This window comes from Furipterus horrens, unplaced genomic scaffold (assembly GCF_987537825.1).
Source record: "Furipterus horrens unplaced genomic scaffold, mFurHor1.1.pri manual_scaffold_7, whole genome shotgun sequence".
Lineage (NCBI taxonomy): Eukaryota > Metazoa > Chordata > Mammalia > Chiroptera > Furipteridae > Furipterus > Furipterus horrens.
This window is the reverse complement of record NW_028327177.1, coordinates 1567693-1587493: the sequence shown is the minus strand read 5'-3', so window position 1 is coordinate 1587493 and position 19801 is coordinate 1567693. Positions and strand designations below refer to the sequence as shown.

At 62.0% G+C, this 19801-nt stretch overlaps 1 protein-coding gene across 1 annotated transcript in view; it reads right to left on the bottom strand.

Annotated features, from left to right (window-relative positions):
- Positions 1 to 1563: 1563 nt before the first annotated feature.
- Positions 1564 to 19801, bottom strand: part of LOC150003938 (maestro heat-like repeat family member 5) — a 35804-nt gene continuing 17566 nt past the window's right edge. Inside the window, exons 20-32 of the mRNA XM_090283111.1 lie at positions 16280 to 16429; positions 15312 to 15466; positions 9108 to 9267; positions 7929 to 8110; positions 6207 to 6389; positions 5681 to 5795; positions 4885 to 5028; positions 4424 to 4600; positions 3734 to 3889; positions 2567 to 2689; positions 2359 to 2461; positions 2042 to 2116; positions 1564 to 1820 (exon numbers count right to left, since the gene is read on the bottom strand). Coding sequence (XP_090139237.1) covers positions 1723 to 1820; positions 2042 to 2116; positions 2359 to 2461; positions 2567 to 2689; positions 3734 to 3889; positions 4424 to 4600; positions 4885 to 5028; positions 5681 to 5795; positions 6207 to 6389; positions 7929 to 8110; positions 9108 to 9267; positions 15312 to 15466; positions 16280 to 16429 — 1821 coding nt within the window. The 3' untranslated portion in view covers positions 1564 to 1722. The remainder of the gene's footprint in view (positions 1821 to 2041; positions 2117 to 2358; positions 2462 to 2566; positions 2690 to 3733; positions 3890 to 4423; positions 4601 to 4884; positions 5029 to 5680; positions 5796 to 6206; positions 6390 to 7928; positions 8111 to 9107; positions 9268 to 15311; positions 15467 to 16279; positions 16430 to 19801) is intronic.

The following is a 19801-nucleotide window of genomic DNA, read 5'->3' as shown; positions in this document are numbered from 1 at the left end:
TTGAAGGGTAGGCCCTGGGCGGGGGCCCAGCAGGGACACGGGCCTGGTCCCTCCATCCCCCGGTCTGCTGCACCGGGCCTGGCAGGGAACAGTTAGCATTCAGCCAGACCCTACGTGCCTGCTGGGCAGAGCCCAGCCCCCGGCTAGGAAGGATGTGGGATCCCCCCTGATGCCAGACTCAGCGTCCTGGAGTCTCAGTTCCCCCGAGGGGCTTGGCCCGTCAACAGCATGGCTGAGACCCGCCTGCCCAGAGGCCCCCAGAGGGCAGCCGATGGGTGAGACCTGGGAAGTTCTCATCTGGGAGATGACACCCACCAGACCACACCCACCAGGCTGAACCAAGGGGACCCTCCTCCCCAGCCCCTTGGTCCCGAAGGAGTGCACCCCTGGAGCCCAGCCAGGGGCTGGAGCAGGGGAGGATGGGTGGGTGCCCGTGAGGTCGGTGGAGGAGATGAGCAGCTGGGAAAAGGTGGAGCCACCCCAAAGTCCCTCCTCCGGAGGCTCCTTTCAGAGATGGATGGAGGGGATAGGTGGGGGGGGTGGTGGACCCGGACCCTCCCTGGGCTCCTGGGCGCAGAGGGGATGCCACCTCTGCCAGAGGGCCATTCCCTCCGTGCCCTGAACTCATCTGAGAACACAGTGTAGAAATGTGTGTGCTTTTTAACCCACCATCCAAATTATGGGGCCCCCTCTGTGCCGGCCCAGTGCGGTCACATCCTTGTCCCGAGGGGCTCATGATCTATGGGGTGGGGGTGGCAGGCTAGGGGTTTGTCTAGTGCAAGGGGGGCACCCAGCCATAGCTGAACGTTTGAGGGGCTGGGGGGCAGGGGACATGCAGCCTGGTCCTGGAAGGATGTGGAGGTACTAGGATGGGTCAGGGCGGGGAGGTGCTCCTGGTGGAAGGAGTGGCCTGAGCACAGGTGGGAGGGGTCAGTGGGGCCCTGCAGAGGACAGGCAGGTGGGCAGGCTGGGCTGGAGGATGCTGGTGGTGGGGTAGTTGGCTGGTCTGGTCCACAGGCAGCCTGGGATGGGGCCAGGGAAGGACCCTCTGCCTGTTTCACAGGTGGGAAGACCACAGCTGAGGGAAGGACCCGCTGAGGGTCAGGTGGGTCTCCAGGAGTCAGGGACGCTGCCAGGAAGGGGCCTCCTCCAGACCCACCCTCTCAGGGGCCTGGGGAGGGAGGGCTTCCTACCCATTTTGCAGACGGAACAGTGGAGACCACACAGCTGCCCAGCCGGGTGGCCTGGCCCCACTGGGAAGGTCTGACTCTGGGCCCAGCTGCCAGCTGGGTGTCAGCCCAGACCAGGGCCAGGAGGGTGGAAGGGGACATGGGGCCACCAGACCCTTCCTCGCCGGCAGCCTGTGGGGCTCCGAGCCGGAGATAAGCTGCGGTCCAGGAGCCCACGGCTGACTGTCCTTGCGGTGGCCTCAGCGGAGTGGCTGCCACTTGCAGGGCCCCTCACAGACTTCACAGCCTCTCTTTGGGGGGCCCAGCCTGCCCTGCCACACACCGCAGGCCTGGCTTTGTCCCCTGGTCCTGTCTGCTGGGCTGGCCTCGGTCCCCACCAGGGGAGAGTGGGCAGGGAACCAACAGATGCGACATGTCTTGGTTGAATCTAGATCTTTCTTTCAAATGGAAAAGTGTCACGCACCCAAGCTCTGCATCGAGGGCAGGGCCGACCAGCCGGTGGGCACGGGAGGCGGCAGGAAGCAGCAGGCGGTCACTTGCGGCTGGCTGTCACTTCCGGAAGGAAGCCGAGCTGCCTGGTGGTGACTTCCTGGGTGCCCGGCTCCAGCTCCTTCTGAAGCTCTTTGAACACTGTAGGGGAGGGGGGGCCCAGTGGAGGAGGGCCCTCGCTCCCTCGGGTGGAGTGGCGGAGCAGAACGGGCCCGGGCCCCACCTTGTCCACCTTCTAAGCCTGCAGGTCTTCCGTCCGCAAGCCCACCCACCCTGGGCCCCGCACACTTGGGCGCCCACCCACAGCCTCGGACAGTGTGGGTGAGACCCTCCCACAGGTGGGGCGGGTGGGGGCTGCTTACTGGAGAGCAGCAGCTTCAGGTCCCCGTCACTCACCACCTGGGCCACGGCCCGGGGGTGGTTGCAGCTGGTGTAACCTGTGCACAGACAGAGCGCGCATGCCGACCAGCAGATGGGGTCACGGGCGGGTGGGGGCTCCCTGTCTTCTTGGGGGAGCTCAGGCCCACTCCTGCCCTTCCAAGGCCCCCCACCAGCCACCCTTGCTCTGGTCCAGTGGCAGAGGTGTGGCCGGTGCTAGGTGGAGGGGCAGGGCAGGTAAGGGCCGGGGTGCTCAGCTGGGGCCGGCATGGGGGTCCCTGAGCCCAACTTCCCCCGTCACCTATGAAGAGCGTTGCCCAGGTCTTGATGTGGCGGTGGCGGCTGTGCAGGTAGCTGAGGGCCTGGGACACATGGATGCTGAACTCCTCCCGACTCTGGGTAAGCTGGCCAAGGACAGCGTGCTGGTCACTGCCTGGGACCGGCTCGCCCGCACCGCCCCCCCTTCCCCGCCCAGCCCAGTGCCTCCCACTGCGCCCCAGGCCCCTCACCAGACAGGCCCAGAGGAAGTGGCGGGCGCCCAGGCCCCTCCCCCAGGCCAGTGCGCAGAAGAGGGTGTGCCGCAGCCGCCAGCGGAGCAGCGCGGAGCAGCGGTAGAGGGCGGACTTGGCCTGCTGTGGGGACAGCGGGGGAGGGTCACCCGATGACCCGGCCTTAGGGTGGGGTCTGAGGAAGCCTGTGGCCCTGGGCCGCAGCTCCTTCCTCCAGCCGCCCGGCTGCCTCGCTGTTCTCCGCCGCACCCACCCTCGGCTGCCGCTCCCTGACCCCCGGGGACGCCCCAGCGCCTGCTGCAGCACCGGGGCCCCGGGCGGCTCTGAAGGCAGCTCCCGCTTGTTTTGGAACTGGCTGCTCAGTGTCCCTCTCCCTGGGGGCCGGGGACTCTGGGGAGGCCGAGCTGCATCTTGATGGTCGGGGCTCGGGCACGGGCTGGTACACATGGGGCTCCATCCATATTTCAGCAGGTTCAATGGACAGTCTGAACCCCCACCGTGTGCCAGATGCTGGGGACACAGCAGTGAGCAGAACAGACTGGGTCCTGATCGCAGAAAAGGCACAGCTGCATGTGTACACATGGGTGCATGCATGTGTGTGCACATGGGGAGGGCGGACAATTGTGTGTTTGTGTGTGCACGTGGGGAGAACAGATAACTGTGTGGTGTGTGTGTGTGCACGTGTAGAGAGCAGACGATTGTGTGCGCACCCGGTGAGAACAGAAAACTGTGCGGTGTGTATGTGTGCATGTGCAGAGAGCAGACGACTGTGTATGTGTGTGCATGTGGGGAGAAGAGATAATTGTGTGGTGTGTGTGTGTGTGCACATGTGGAGAGCAGACGACTGTGTGTGTGTGCACGTGGGGAGAACAGATAACTGGTGTGTGTGTGTGCACGTGTGGAGAGCAGACAACTGTGTGTGTGTGCACGTGGGGAGAACAGATAACTGTGTGATGTGTGTGTGTGTGCATGTGTGGAGAGCAGACGACTGTGTGTATGTGTGCACACGTGGGGAGGCAGGCAAACTGTAGAGAGGGAAACCAAAGCAGGAGCCAAACCCGCTGCCCCAGGGGGACCCGTCACCCAGCAAACCTCCAGCCCCACGACCCCCGCCCACCTGTGGGTCTCCAGCCCCTACAAGGCAGAGGTCCCTCAGCAGGCACTGACCGTGACGACAGCTGGACAGTGGTCCTTCAGGTGCAGGAGCAGGGGCACCATGCTCTGGTGTACCTGAGTGCGCAGGCCCCTGGGCTCCCTGCCTGCCACTGCTGTCACCAAGTCCCCAAAGAGTGCCATGGCTGCCGCCCGGACCCCATCCCGCTCCTGCAAGCCAGGGCTCAGAGTCACAGCCAGACTGGGTGCGGGCCCCGCCTCCGTCCGCCTTGGGACCTCCCCTCCCACTGCGGAGATGGGGCTCAGTTCCCTCAGCAGGATGCGGCCACCAGGCTCTGGGTTCCCAGGGCAGGGCTCCTGGGGTGGGTCCCAGGCCACCCTCACCCTCACAGTCCCGTCCTGATAACCCAAGTGTCACAAGTGCATTATAGGGGCGGGACTTGTCCCCTTACTTCCCAGGGAAGGGACAATAGTCCTCGTAAACTGGAAGACCCCTCTGGAAGGTGCGGACCTGGTGGGGTTCAGCCTCGTGGACAGGGGCCGAGCGCCACCTGGTGGCCACGGAGCTGGCCCCGCCCACCTGCGCCCGAGCCCAGGCCGCTCCCCTGAGCCTCCATCCCTCTGCCCTCGCTGGTGGCCGGGGGGTCTGGGAAGGCCGAGCTGCATCTTAATGGCCTGGGCTCTCCCTGCCCGTGAGGAGCGGGGCCCAGGAGTAGGGGTGCCCCAGCGCTGGGGCACACTCACGTCGTCGAAGAAGGAGCGGGCGTTGACGGCCACAGCGAGGCTCTGGGCCCCCAGCCCGCACGGCCCCAGGCGGTGCAGCACCTCGGACACGGAGCCCAGGAGCCGCACCACCACCGGCTCGCTGCTCTGGGAGAAGCCCTTGAGGAAGGGCGGCAGTTGTCCTCGGAGCAGGCTTCCCTGGGGGCGGCGGGGGCAGTGGCCGAGGGTGCCGGCGCAGATGGCCCCTGCGCCCCCACCCTCTACCCTCCGGTTCTGCCTGTGACATGCCCCCTGCAGGCCCCGCCCTGGCCTGGGCACCTGCACTGTCCCTGGGGACACAGCCCCAATCTACAGAGGAGGAAACTGAGGCCCAGCGAGGTGAAGCCATGCGTCTGTCCCTAAGCACACGGAGCTGGGGTTCTAACCTGAGCCCCGGCTGCCCTGGGGTGGGGGGCACACCAGCCGCGGCCCCTTGCCCTTACCTTCTCTGGGTGGAAGAGGGTGTTCCCCAGGCCCCTCAGGCTCAGCACTTGGACCTCGGGGCTGGGGTCCCGGAGGCTCCGGGCCAGCACAGTCAGGGCGTCCTGTTCAGACAGCACCTCCAGCAGGTCTGGGCTGTAGAGGAACTGGGTGGCCCCCAAGGGCAGGCAGGCCAGGCTTGGCTCCCTTGCCCAGGAAGGGGCTCTAGGACCAGGGGCTGGTGGGGGTTTCGGGGTGGGGGGCAGTTGGCCAGCACCCGCTGGACATCTTGGTTAATGAGCTGGTCCCAGCCTTCAGCTGGAGGAACCGAGGCTCAGACAGGGAAAGGGCCTTGCCTGAGGCCGCACAGCAAGGCTGGGGCCAACGTCCCTCAGCGGCCTGCCTTGGGGGACGCTCTGGGGACAGAGGCCGTGGAGAGGGACCCAGGCATTGCTGCTGGCCGGTGCGGAGGGGAGCAGCACCAGGCTGTGATCTGGGTTTTTCTCTGCTGATGTCCTTGTGGGAATGCCACACGACCCCACTCCCTGTGCTGTCCCCTGCTCACGGCTGCCTCTAACCACCACCTTTCAGCTTCACAGGCCAGGGGTGGACCCGGGTCCCAGGAGGGAGGACAGTTGGCATTTCCTGCAGGGCTGAGGCCCAGGAGGGAGGGGCTTCAGGGCCAGAGGGGCGGGGATCCAGCAGGGCCCCGAGTGGGAAGGAGGGTGTTAGGGGTCTGTCCCTCGCCGGGTGGGGTCCTTGCGTGAGTGCTGAGGGGGCCCTGAGGCAGCTGGGGGCAGGGTCCAGGCCAGGGCCTACCTCGTTGAGGATGAGGATGGCCACCTTCCTCTCCCGCTCCTCCTGGCTCTGCAGGCTATACAGCAGCTGAGGGGTCACGGCCTTGACCTGCCCACAGAGACTCTGAACCATGGCTCTGAGGGCGGGGGCGGGGGGGACAGGGCCTGGCTCACGGGAAGGCCTTGTGCTGCCTTCCTGCCACAGCCCAACCCAGACAGGTGGCCAGAGGGATCACTGAGCTGGGGGTACCATCCCTCAGAGTGAGCTCCCAGCCCCTCGGCACCCACTGCGTGCCAGGCCTGGGCTGGGCATGGGGGAGCGAGAGGAGCGGGCACAGCCCTGGTACCCTAAAAGGCCTCAGGCTGGAGAGGCGTCTGGGGAGGAGCGTGTGTCCACAGACTCTCAGTGCACGTGTGACTGGGACAGGGAGCACGCGTCTGCCATGCCCAAGGGCCGCGCGGGCACACACATGAGTTCACAGGGCCATTCTCACAGGTGTTCGGGGTCCCGGCGGCCATCAGCCCTCCCTGTCAGGCCCCGCCCCTACCTGGCCAGGAGGCCCACACCCTTGGGGTAGGTGTCCATGGTGGTGAAGAGGTCCCAGGCATCTTGCAGCTCCAGCTGGGCGAAGTCCTGCCAGTGCCCCGTGGTGGACAGCAAGCTCTTCAGAGCCTCCAGGGACATGCTGCGGGGGAGCAGAGGGGTCACGGGCCAGGCCTGCCCCCGGCAGCTCATTCCCGCCCTTGTTAGCCGAGACGGCCAGGTTTCCGAGTTACAGGGGAGGGGTCCCAGCTGAGCCCCGAGGGGTGTTTCCCTTTAAACATGGGGCTGAGAGTCCAGAGAGGGCACAGTGGGGAGGGAGGGGCGGGCTGGGAGTGGGTGGCGCTGTGGAAGCCCAGGGAAGTGTCCGTCTGCAGCTCCTGGCACGCTTCTGCTCTGAGAGGGGCTGGCTCCCTGGGTGCACGGCCGTGTGTGATAGCGGGTGCTGCACAGGAAGCATGGTGACCAAGTGCTGGGCAGTGACCGGGTGTCCCGCAGGCACCTCCCCTCACAGGCTCAGAGGATCCTGGATGGCCTGTCCTGGTCACACAGCCTGGCCAGCGTGGCAGAAGTGCCGTCGAGCCAGACCCCTCGCTCCGAGCCGGCACTGTGATGCCACGGCCACCGGCCCAGGCCCTTCAGGGGACTCAGTTGCGGGCCCGGAACGCAGGCCTACAGGAAGCAGGGCGCCCCGCTCTGTGGCCCGTCCCCCGTCCAGGCCACCCCAGGGTGTGAGTGTACCCCCGGAACGCGGCCGTCAGCTCCAAGCAAGCATGTTCTGAGCAGATTGGCAAAACCAAGTGTCAAAGGGTGAAATGAGTCCCCGGTGGCGCCAGCCCAAAGGCTGGCTGGCTTGTCATCTCACCCTGAGCCATGTCACTCAAAGGACGCAGCTATCTCCAGGCCGTTGGGCTCAGCCACAGAGTGGGGACAGTTTCCAGGGAAGGGGACTTTGGCGCAGGGTGGCAAAGCTTCTGGTTTCACCAGTGCCTGTCTCTGCTGCCAAACCAGGGCTTCCAGAGGGGTGGCGTGGCCTGATTTGGGCATTCTCGGGGCGGGTGGGGGCAGGGAGGCGGGGCGGCGGCCCGCGGGGGTGGGGGAAGCCTGCACGGGGGGCTTTCTCCTGCCCCTCCCGCGTTCTGGGCGGAGGATGGTTTATTGGCTTATTAGGGAAGATTCATGCATTTTGCACGGGTGATCTGCCTAAAAAAGGAACTTTATGCACATTCAAATGCAGAAGCAATATGAGAAGAAGTGGCATTTTTTTCCAGTGACGCGCCTCGGGGAGAGCGTTAGAACTGACAGCCGTGTGAAGCACATCGTAATACAAACAAATGAAAAGCGCGAGGCCCCCACGGCTTTAAAGACTTGCTTGTTGGGTTTCCCAGGACGTGCTCTGGTGCAGGGGAAGCTGGGGCCGCCAGCCGCACCTTGGCTGCGTGGGGCAGGCTCCCACGCAGGTCAGAGCTGCGGGGACCGGCCAGGACATCAGCACAAAACTGTACCAGTGTCGCGTGGCGTGCACATGGGGGGGACCCAGAGGCCATCTGCCTCCAGGGGCTGGGTGGTAGCCCAAGAGCTGAAAGGGGCAGGAAGGATCCTCCCTCCGGGTTTCAGAGGGACTGTGGCCTGGTGCACACCCTGGACTTCTGGCCCCTGGAGCTCTGAGAGCGTAAGTGCCCCACTGCGGCCCGTGGTTGCTCGGCCCCAGGTCTGGCAGACACCCTACCTCTGGGGGCTGGGGGCCGCTGGCTCCCGGGCGTCCTGGCCGGCTGGGGGCTCCCTGGGCAGGCGCAGCTCCAAGATGTAGTGAACCTGGGCGAGGAAGGCCAGGAGGAGCTGGGGGTAGGCCTCCTGCACCGGATCCCTGAACTCGCGGGCGAACTGCAGCTTGCGTAGTGTGTTCATGGCCTGTTGGGACGACAGGGGACACCGGAGCTCCGGAGACCTGGAGCCCAGGGGCCAGGCCTGCTGACCAACCATCCAGCAAACTCACGTCGGGCCACACACAGCCCTCCCCGCTCGCTGGGGCCTGGCTCTGCCCGCTCACCCCGCTGCTTGCCTCCCAGCCTGTAGGGGCATTCGGTCCGGAGTGTTCTCAGGGGGAGGGACTGAGCGGCAGTGGGCAGGGGATTGGGGCACGGCAGGGGGCAGGGGGCAGGGTGCAGGGAAGGCCACTGTGCTGACCCTGCGCTGCTGCGTGGTGTCCACAGGGCGGCTGGCTGACGTTAGCACCGGGATGAGGGTGTTGGGGACAGGGTGGGACTTTCCTTCTGCTGCCATGTTGTCTGGCCTCTGCTGGAGGCAGACGCATAGGTGGCAGTCTGGGTGGCTTCAGGTGGGGAGGGGAGCTGTGTGCCCTGGGCAGAGTCCAGCCAAGGAGGACAGGTGTGGCTGTGCTAGGAAGGGAGCTCTCTGCCCCTGGGGCTGTGCAGGCAGGGCCTGGGCTTGTGGGGAGAGCAGGGGGTGGGGGAGGGGGCAGGGCAGATTCCTAATGGATGGTGGATTTCTCCAGAATTCACCGCCCCCCGAGTCCAGGCCCCCTCCACGCCCGCCGCTCTGCCCCAACCTGAAGCCCCTGCCTCTGTACCATCTGCACAGCATGTTCTGAGTCCCATGCCCATGCCACATGCCTGAGCGCCCGCCCGGGCCCTGCAGGACCACCCACCCCACTGCACAGAGGAGACGCGGGCTCCTAGGGTCCAGAGCCCTCGGCCAGGAAGTGGGAGCTGGGCAGGGACCCAGGGTCCGGGGCAGTCACCCTGGCCAGTGCCCCTGGAGGCCCCTCCTCCCGGCTGGGCGGTCCCCTCCCCAGGGCCTGGCACACTGCAGGTGCCCAGACACTGCTGATGTGAAAGGCCCACGTGGCTGTGGGTGATGGCCTCTGGGGATGGGCGCAGACACTCACAGCCAGCGAGCGCAGGTAGGTCTCCTCCTTGGGCTGGGGGTCACTGTCGCTGGTCCTGACGGGCAGGGGCCTCTCCTGCAGCCAGGCCAGCAGTGTGGCCAGCACCAGGCGGCTCCCAGGCTGCTCGGCCCCCAGAGCCCTCCACAGCTGGAAGGTGTGGCTGTGGGCAGAGAGAGGCCAAGAGGGATCCGCCATGTCAAGGTGCCACCATGACCAGGGCCTCTGGTGTCTGGAGTGACGTGGCCGGGGGGGACATGGGAGGTGCCCCTGGTCCTTGGTCCCAGGTCTCCTCACGTTCAGGGTCTTTCTCCCAGGCCCCTCTCACCCCAGCTGAGGACCCCCTGTCTGTCACCAAGTACTGGCAGGACAAGTCCAGCTGGCACTCAAAGCCTTCACCGTCTGACCCCTGCCCTCTGACCTCCTTCCTCTCCTGCCTCTGGATCCCCACATATGCTATCATTCTCATGCCTGGAGCCCCTCTCCTCACTGGCCTACTTCCACTCTGCCTTGGGAGTCGCCATGAAGCCTCTTCCTCCTGAAAGCCTGCTCTGGTTACTTCCTCCGAGGCCTGTGTTTGCTGGGGTCCAGCTAACCCCCGGCCCAGCTGGAGTCAAGTTAGGGGCCATCACTGGTATGTGAAGATCTGGGCAGTATCCTTGTGCCTATTTTGTAGATGGGGAAACTGAGGACTGGAGAAAGGGGGTGACTGATTGGGACTCTGCCCCGCAACTGGGGAGCTGGGACTGGGCCCAGCCTGCATGGTCCAATGACCCTTCCACCTGGTCCTAGGGCATGGCCTTGTGAGACCCGGGGGAGGCAGGCAGCCCTGGGGCTCCCAAGAGGGAGGAGACTCTGACCACCCTCTGCTTCCTGTGCTCGGTGCTCTTTGGGCCTGAGTGCTGGATGGCAGGCGCTGGAGGGGCAGGAGGGACTCCGGAATGGGGGGTGGGGCTGGGAGGGCCACGGTGGGTGGACAGGGTGAGCTCCGACCCCGGCCTTAAGACAGCCACCCTCACCCTCGAGCCCTGGGAAGCCGCCCCAGTCCCGTCCGACCCTGGGTTGGGTGGGTACGGCAGCTTGGAGGACTCCGGGAGACGCCCGGTGTGGTCACAGCCCAGCTGGGAAGAACAGGGCCTTTGGAGTCAGAAGGGCCCGGGCTGCAAAGCCCTCCCTGCCCTGCGCTGCCTGAGTGACCGTGGGCTAGTCACTGCACCCCTTCAGGGCAAAGCTGCCTCCTGAGGCTCACGGGCAACGACTCCCAGGGGCAAGGTTTCTAGTTTGCTCCCCGGGGGCGCCCATTCTTCAGCCGGCGTGTGTGTGCTGAGCACGGTCCCATACAGGCCACGTCCCAGGGGACCCGGCAGTGACAGGTCCAGGAAAAACCCCTGACCGTGGGGGAGTGGCCCCCTACCGTCTGGCAGGGGCAGCAAACAAGGGTGTGCCAGACGCCAAGTGCCGGGGACGGGGCAGTGGGAGGCGCCTCTGGCGTGGACAGTTTGAAGGGGGGCGGTCGGGCAAGCTGCGGCACGGAGCTGAGGCTGTTTGGGGGGAGCCACGCGGCTCAGGAGTCGGGGAGCCTCCCCCCGAGGACGCGGCACATGTTGGCATGCACCCTAACACACTAGGCTGAGAAAAAAGCCACACACCAGGATACTGGGAAGGCACAGAGTACGCAGTTCTCTGTGTTTACGCTTTCCGGACACACTGTATTATTTCCTGTACTTCAAAGAAAGAAAAATTACCCGAGATGGGCGTGTAAGCCCCCTGGAGCCGGGACCCCACGGGCTGCCTGTCCAGTGTAAGTGTGACAGCACAGAGCGCCTGCTGGGCAGGGGTGCAGCGGGGACCCACGCGTGCTGGGGCCAGCGCACCGCGTGGAAGGGGACAGGCCCCCCGGGGATTCGACCACAAAACCTGTTATGGGGCCTGATTCACAGCCCAAGTGTGGCCTCCAGGGACCTCCGGCAGAGAGTTTAAATTAGAAATGTCCCCAGGCTGTCGTGCCCCCAGGTGACAGAGCAGCTACGCAAGGCATCACCCATGTCACACACGCTGCCACTTCATAGACGCTGAAGTCTGGAAAATGCTTCCGAGGATGGAAGTCAGAAATAAATTCCAACACAGAAAAGTTGAACGATAGACTTCTGGGCAGCTGGAGGCCGTGGTGGTGGCCTGGGTTCCCGCCTCTCAAACTGTCCTTGGAGGCCCCGGCCGGTGTAGCTCAGGACGTTGGGCATCGGCCCGCAAAGCTAAAGGTTGCCGGTACGATTCCCGGTCAGGACACACGCCTGGGTTGTGGGTTTGGCCCCCGGTTGGGGCGCCTATGGAAGGTAACTGGTGGATGTTTCTCCCATCGACATTTCTCTCCCTCTCCCCCACTTCCCCCGTCTCTAAAAGTAAAAAAAAAAAAATTCCTTGAAAAACAAGTGGAGCAAGAAAAGGGAAAAGACGACACAGAAACTGAACTCAGAGAATCCCCAACGCCAGCGCCACTGTGAACAGAAAAGAAAAACACCGACCCAGCGCACCCTCCCTAAGCACCCCCAAGGCGATGCAGACGGGGGCCGACCACGGCAGGAAAGGGACTGAGCGCCACGTCCAGGGCGAAGGGCCGGCTTCAACACGGACAGCTTGGAGGAGAGAAAAGGGGCAGAAAGAAAGAAGCCCCCTTTGGAAGTTCAGTGGTGAAAGGGAAACACCTAAGGGGCCAAAAGAGAAAAGAGAGCCCAGCGCCCTGGAGGACACGCGACGCTTTCACCTGCTGCCAAACCAAAGAACCGCCCTGGTTATACCTGGCTCTGCTGTGCTGACAGAAGAGGGTGCCGTTGTCCTCGAAATCCTAGAAAGGCTCCAATAGCGTCTTATAGGAACCGGAGCAAAATGAACAGATCCACAGAGCGATTGCAAAGAAATCCGGAGACACAATCACTTGGGAGGAGGGGACTGCCCCCAGGAAGCCACCACGATGCAGAAAAAGCTGCAAGATGGCTGTCCAAATACAGGTAAGGGCCCTGGAACAAGCGTTTGAAGACGCAGACGCCCACCTCGGATTATAAACTTAAGAAGATACGTAAATAAGAAAGGAAAAGAGACTTGGCTGAATTCAGGGACGAGATGGAAGAAGTGACAAAATTATCTCAGAAAAACCACCACCACCACCACCAAGGTGCCTAAGAGAGATAAGACTCGGATGAGGAAGAGCAGTAAAACAGTCGCGAGGATGAAAGTGAATTTAAGGAAGGCGTCACCGGCAGGAGCGAGAACGGCGTGGGAACGAGAGACGTGAGGGAGGAGCAGCGTCTGAGTTCCTGGGCTCCCTGAAGAAGAAAACCAACCACGAAAGAGAACGCACATCTAACACCGTCAACAAGAGAGCTTTTCAGAGACAAAACACTTAAATCTGCGCGTTCCAGGAACCCACCAGGACCCAGGAAAATTAATGATCAACTCTGAGACATTTCTTAGCCAACTTCTTCTATTTCAAAGATAAAGGGAAAAAAAAGGAGCAAGGTTTCTGGGCTAAAAGATCATATAATTCATCAGACTTTTCAAAGACAAAACGAGGCCACAACCGAGCAGTGTTTATTAAATGCCTCATTAAAGAAAGCGCGAACCCAGGGTCTCCTGTCCAGCAGGCTGCCCTGCATTTAAGCACACGGCAACAGACAGACCCCGAGGTGGGGGCGGGCTTGGGCCTGAAGCCAGGAGCCCTTCCTGAGGGCTGTCACCAGGGGAGTGTCGTCCAGCTGAGAGGTGACTGGGTAACTCCAGCAAAGTGACGGAGCTGAGTGCGCGTACCTACGGGTAACGAACACGGGGTGAGGGTGGCTGACGAGACTGCAGATCTTGACAAAGGATCAAGCACCTGGGGGGCAATGCGGGTCCGAGGGAAGAAGAGAGTAACCCCGTTGATGGGCATGTGGGCAACATGTAGGAGTTAGAGTATCAATAAAAATGAGAAAACCAGACACTAAAGGTTAAGTAACAGAACAAGGGGCGGGGGACGTTGAGACAGGTCAGTACCAAGGGAATGTCTGGAACAAACACTTCCTCCTCTGAATCAAAAAGGCTCTAATGGTCCAAGAATGCGCATGTCGTAGAAGAGATGTGACAAATGCAACAAAATACGCAATTACAGAATGTTATGACTGAGCTGAGGCCCAGCATAGCTGTCAGAGCAGTAAGTGATGCTCATTGGAATGAACTCATCTATTAAAAGAAAAGGGTTTTCCATCGGGAGCATAAGTCAGGACCGCGTGCCATGCTGTATCTGAGATAACACCTACAACAACCGGATTCTGGAAGGGCAAGGTCAGGGACCGGACAGACACCTGCTGGGGGAGTGGGAAGAACAAGAAAGCAGGGGCAGTGCCCTGACAGCAGACAACGTGGAATGCAGGCCTTCAGAGCGCAGGAGGGGACGAGGCGGGGCACTCCTTAATGCTGAACGTCACAACTCGTGAGAAAGTAGGGCATTTATGAGTGCTTTTGCCTCCACTAACATGGCAGCCCCTTTATGAAGTAAAAGCTGCCGGAGGGGGGAGGAGACGGACAGAAACATACTCACAGCAGGAGACTTGACGCACCGCCCTCAGTACCAGTCGGTAAGACCGTGGCTGTGGGTAAGACCGTGGCCGCGGGTAAGACCGTGGCCGCCGGTAAGACCGTGGCCGGTTAGACCGTGGCCGCCGGTAAGACTGTGGACTTCGGTAAGACCGTGGAGTTGGTAAGACCGTGGCTGCTGGTAAAACCGTGGAGTTGGTAAGACCGTGGAGTTGGTAAGACCGTGGATGCCGGTAAGACCGTGGAGTTGGTAAGACCGTGGCCGCCGGTAAGACCGTGGACTTCGGTAAGACCGTGGAGTTGGTAAGACCGTGGATGCCGGTAAGACCGTGGAGTTGGTAAGACCGTGGAGTTGGTAAGACCGTGGATGCCGGTAAGACCGTGGAGTTGGTAAGACCGTGGAGTTGGTAAGACCGTGGCTGCCGGTAAGACCGTGGAGTTGGTAAGACCGTGGCTGCCGGTAAGACTGTGGCCGCTGGTAAGACCGTGGCTGCCGGTAAGACCGTGGCCGCCGGTAAGAACGAACATGGAAGACCGAAACCACACGACCAAGGTAGACCTTGTGGGTATATATCCACGCACCTCAAGTGCCCAGAGAACATTCAGGAGATCTGTTTAAAAGGCCGGCACACTTCACAAAGCGGCAACGCTACAGACAGCACTGCAGACGGCAGCCTCTGAGCACGACGCAGTAAAACCAGGAACCACTAACCACAGGGGCAAGGTCGGCAGCGGGGTGTGCGGCGCAGGAGGGGGGGGGCGCGGCCTGGGGCCGGGCGACACAGCGCCCGGGACTCTCCGGGGGGCAGCTGGCAGGGCAAACGCGGCGGGGGGCCCCTTCCTGCACAGGCCGCTCACTGCAGGGGCGAAGCTGAAGCCCGGCTGGGTTCCGCCGGCTGAGGAGGCAGAGCAGGCGGGGCCGGGGGCGCGATCCGGGACTGAGTGCGAGGCTGGAGTCCTGCCATGGCGGGAGAGCGGCCGGGTGAGGGGCTGGGAGAGGGAGGCCCCTCGGGTCCGGAGGGCGTGAGCTGTGAAGGTGGGTGGAAGCGGGAGAGGTGCTGGGCGTGGAGGGGACCGAGGGCGGGGGGCGCCGGGGGAGTGGGCGGCCGAGTGGGAGCAGGAGGGCCAGGCGCCGAGCGGGCAGGGTGACGGGAAGGCTGCCACCCCCGGGATCCAGGGCGTCTGCGACCAGCAGCCACGGCGTCCAGGACGCGCGGTGCGAGCACGGGGGATGGCGTGTGGCCGGCGGCAGAGACCGAGGGCCTGGCATTCAGAGCGGAGGCTCCGGGGAGGACGAGGACCCCAGCCCACCTCCGGCTCGGGTCTGAGGCTGCGGGAGGAAGCCAGCCCCACCCGGAGGGTGCGGTAGCCCCTGGGGAGCGGGAAGGAAGGAGGCTCTGGTGTCGGCTGGGGGTTTGTGAGGGGCCCTCTCCCCACAAGTGACGGGTGGCTGAGGCTTGCGCAGGGGCGTTCCATAGGGAGCACGGATAGGACGATGGTGAGTGGGGCCTCTCTGAGGCCCACCCCAGCAGGTGCCCCGTGAATGAGCAGGTTCCTGGGGCTCCTCACAGACCGGGAGGGGACAGGCCAGAGGGCGCCGCTGGGGGTGGAGAGGGCAGGGAGGGCAGCACGGCCGGGCACCTGTCCAGGGCTACGGAGAAGTCCAGGAAGGCAGCCACCAGCTCGGGCGCGTGGCTCCGGGCCAGCAGCGTGACGGCGCGCCGGGCGTCCTCCATGGCCTGGGGGACGCGCACCGAGCGGAGCTGCAGGTGGATGGCCCGGCCCAGGCTGGCAACCTGTGTGGGAGGGCGGGCGTGGGGGAGAGCCGGTCTGCACTCGGAGGGGGCCCGTCCTGGGGAGCCCACGGGGAGGGAGGGAGGCCCCACCCCGGGGAGCCTGGGGCCCCTTCAGAGGTGGTCCCCTCCCGAGCGGGCAGTGCGGGGGGAGGTGCAGGCCTGCCCTGGACCCGCGGTCAGCAGGGGACGCCCCGTCTGGGAGGGAGACCGCCCTCTGCCTTTCACAAGGTATCTGGGGTCTTCCAACTCTGATGAAATGTTGCCCGGTCAGGGGAGGGGTCAGACACAGCCACCGGGTCATCTCCTGAACAGGCACACGCTGTTCCCCGGGCCTGGGGCGCCCTCCTTCTGCTGCCTCGGATCTAACATCACCCACCGAGGTTTCATCTGCAGGGCCTGGGGGCCCCCTCTTTCTGGGGGCTCCACCTTGCCAGGCACACTCCTTTGCCTTTGCCTTTCCTGTGCTGTCTGGGACTTATCTGTCTGGGGTCTGTCCCCTCTGTCAGACCAGGGGCTCCTGGAGGGTCCAGGCTGTGCCCCCTCCTTCTCCATGTCCCATACTACTGCTCAGTCAATGTGTGTTTGCCCCTTGACCTTGCAAACACCGCCCGGGGCCCCAGAACCCCTGCTTGGCCCCTCCCTGCCTCCCTCCCGCCCTCCCCGGACCCGTCAGGTCGGGCCTGTGTCTCCTCCATCGGGCTCAGGCTCGAGGCCACGCCTTGGCCCGGAGGCCCTAGCCCCTGGGTGCTGCTGCCGGGCCACCCCGCCCCTGCCCCATCGCGGCCGGCCCCCCCGTGGCCCCCGGCCCCTCACGGTCTCCAGCCGGGCCCCGTGCTCCTGGACGGTGGTGAGTAGCATGTTGGCGGCCGCCTGCACACGGAAGGGGCTGGTGGAGCCCAGGCCTCTGATGGCGGTCCAGGCGAGGTTGGTCAGCTCTGCTAACGTCAGGCGCTTCATGGCCTCCTGCAGCGGCAGGTGTGGAGGTGGCCATCAGTGTGGGTCGCCTCTTCCCGCCTTTGCTCCTACCCCTTCTCCCAAGCTCCAGGGCCTCAAGTCTCCCAGCACTTGCGTGCTCCCGAGCCCTGCTCCTCTGGGCCCCCCACATGTGCACCCCATTATGCGGTTGGATCATCTCCGCATCTCTCTGAGAGAACCACAGCCTGGGGCGGAGGGAGCGGTGGGCAGAAGGGGAGGCGTAACGCCCGTCCTAGGACAGCGACCAGCTCCCTCCCTCGCTCAAACCCCGGTGCTTCTCCCGGGACCCACGCGGCCTGGCCAGCCTCCTGTCCTCCCCTCCTCTGCCCTGTCCCCCCTCATGGACTTCCTCACTGCTGGCCTCAGCCCAGCTGGCTGCTCCCACACAAGGCCCCAGCCCCCACCTACAGCGTTTTAATCAAGAGCAACCAAACTTCAGAGCTGTAAGGACCTTCGAGGTCACCTGGACCAGCCCCAAGGCTTCAAGAGGGGCATGGGCTGCCCTCACTGTGGGTAGCGTGAGCCGGGCGAGGCCGGGCTGGGTCTGGAACCCAGGCTTCTGGCTCTGCCGGCTCTCTGCCCGCATCCTCCCAGGAGCAGCACCAAAGGGTCAGGGAGGTGGCTGTCACTGTCGATACCAGACCATGAGCTACTCAGGGTCATAACGAGGCTCTTGGGGAAAGGCAAGGTGGGGGTGGGGCCCCTGCTCCCCAGCCTCAGACCACAGTCTCTGAGGGGGAGGGCTAGGTCATCCTGGGGCCGCTCAGGTGGAACCTTCCAGAAATACTTAGAGCATCATTGCCCAGTGTGGTGGCTGCCGGTCACACATAGCTAATTAAACTTAATTTAATTAAGTAAAATTTGAAATTAGTTCCTTAGTTGTACCAATCACATTTTAAGTGCTCATAGCCAAACGTGACCAGTGGCCGCCTTGGATGATGCAGATATAGACACTTCTGTCCTTCTAGAAAGTTCTATCAGAAGGCTCTGACTTGGAGCATCTGATAATCAGAGGGAGATAAAATGCTGGTGATAGGGTGATAGTTGGGAAGCCTGATAGAAAATGGTAATGTCTACAAGAATAACAGGAACAATAAAATGTTTCTTTGCACGTTAGGACATTTGTTAAAATATTTGAAAGTATGTTAGAATATTTGTATGTTTATTAGATGTAGACATAAGTGCTACATAATGGATATTTGAATATTTATTAGAATCTTATTCTAAAATTTTAGTAAAATTTTTGTGAGAGTGTTAGGTTACTAGTTGTTTGTTAGAATGTTAAAGTAATTTCAGTGGAATATTTATAGTTTATATGAACTTTTTAAAGAGAATATCAGGCTATTACAAATCTGGTTAGAACATTGGTTAGATTAAAACAGTTTCCTAAAATGTTAAAGTTTTGCTAAGTTCTACTACTTAGAATGTTTGTGAAGAAACTCAACTCAGAATGGTGGTTAGATACTCAGAATCCTACATACTATAATCTCAGGATTGGTAGATACTTTTGAGATGCTGAATGTGAGATGGGGTGACCGTAATGTAGGACTGGTGGCAGTGGTGACGGCGCTGGTGGGGATGGTAGTGAAAGAGGTGGTGATGGTGATGGTGATAATGGTAGTGATGAGGATGAAGATGATGATGATGGTGACGGTGGTTGTGATGATGATGGTGATGATGATGGCGGTGATGGTGATAGTGATGGTTGTGATGGTGGCGATGGTGATGGTGATGACAGCAGTGATGGTGGTGGTGGTGGTTGTAATGCTGACAGTGATGATGGTGACAGTGATGATGATTGTGATGTCAATGGTGGTGGTGGTGGTGGTGGTTGTGATGGTGATGATGGTTGTGGTGGTGGTGATAGTGGTGATAAAGGTGGTGGTAGTGATGAAGGTGTAGTGTATCCAGACCACACTGGAATCAAGGACAGACTTGGGACTAGAACCCAGATCTGTTCCTCAAACCTTCTGAGATATACCATCCCTTGATTAGCAGACCATCCCATCCTCTCCCTTCTCCGTGTTCCTGTCCACACTGTCACGTGTCCAAGGGAGCTCCAGAGTGGAACCCCCACTCTGTGTTCAGGGACAGTGCAGACGGGGGCTGACTGCTCCTCCCCCGGTCCTGGATGCTATGCTCCTAGTAACTCAGCCCACCCGAGGGCCTGAATGCTCTGGGGTTCCTTCACCACGGGTCCCCACGGTGCTGGTGGCCAGCGGAACCCTCCCTTCCTGCTCTGCCTCTGCCTACAGCCCCCTCCTCAGGGCTTTAGCTCTTCTGTACTAATCTTCTTACGACCAGCCTCACCGAGAGCTCCCTGCAGCTGCAGAGGACTGGCGCCCGGAGCCAGCCAGGACTAGATTCAGAACCTGCCGGGCCCTGACTCCTCCTTTATCATTTGGGTCGACTTTACTGAATGGGTGTTTATTGAAGGCTGGCTCTACCACCAGCCCTGGGCTGGGCCATGCTGAGTTCCCCGCTTCTGGGCTGGGGTGCACAAGGTCTAACAGGAGGTGGACAAGCCAAGTACATGGTCTTCATTAGCCACGGGTTCAACAGCAAGAATGGGCAGGCTGGAGTTGCCATGGCAGTGACATCACGACCTAGCCATGCAGACACGAGGCCTGTGCAACACAGCCTGTCCACGCCCAGCGCCCAGCCACACCCAGGGCTCAGCCTCACTCATCTTCAGAAAGGAGTGCAACTCAAATCTGATACTAAGTGTCACAAAGATACAGGATTTCACTATGGTGATGAAAGGGGCACTAGGAACCACTGGACAACCCTCTTTCCCCCACAAGCCATTGACCAAGGAGGAGCTGGCCGAGGTAGACCAGATGACCAGACGACCAGATAACAGCTGGGGAGGAGAGACAGGCAAGGCTGTCACAGGGGTGGAGTTTGACGTCCAGAGGGTTAGGAGAGGCCCCTGTGAGAACGAGGAGGGCAGGACTATTTCCACAGAGTGGTCACCCTGTAAAGATCAGACTCAAAGTGACGGATGTCACCTGGTGCCTCAGAGAACACTAACCATGACAGCTGAGTGACAGTGGCATTGGTTGGCTGCTCACGGAGCCTGGGGTGTCACTGGCACCACTGTGCCCATTTTACAGAGGAAGACTGAGGCTCAGAGAGAAGGGGCTTGTCCAAGGTCAAAGCCCTGAGAGACACAGCTGGGACTCAAGCCCGGCTGCTGACCCCAGAGTCTGTGCCCAGCTCCTTTCTCCCCAACTCTCCTGTTCCAGTCCAGGGGCAGGGGCTCCTCTTAAAGCTCTCAGTGAACCACCAAAGACGGAGGCGAGATCCTGGCCTAGGTTTTAATTCCCACACCCTGGCCCAGGTGCTGACCCCCTGGGT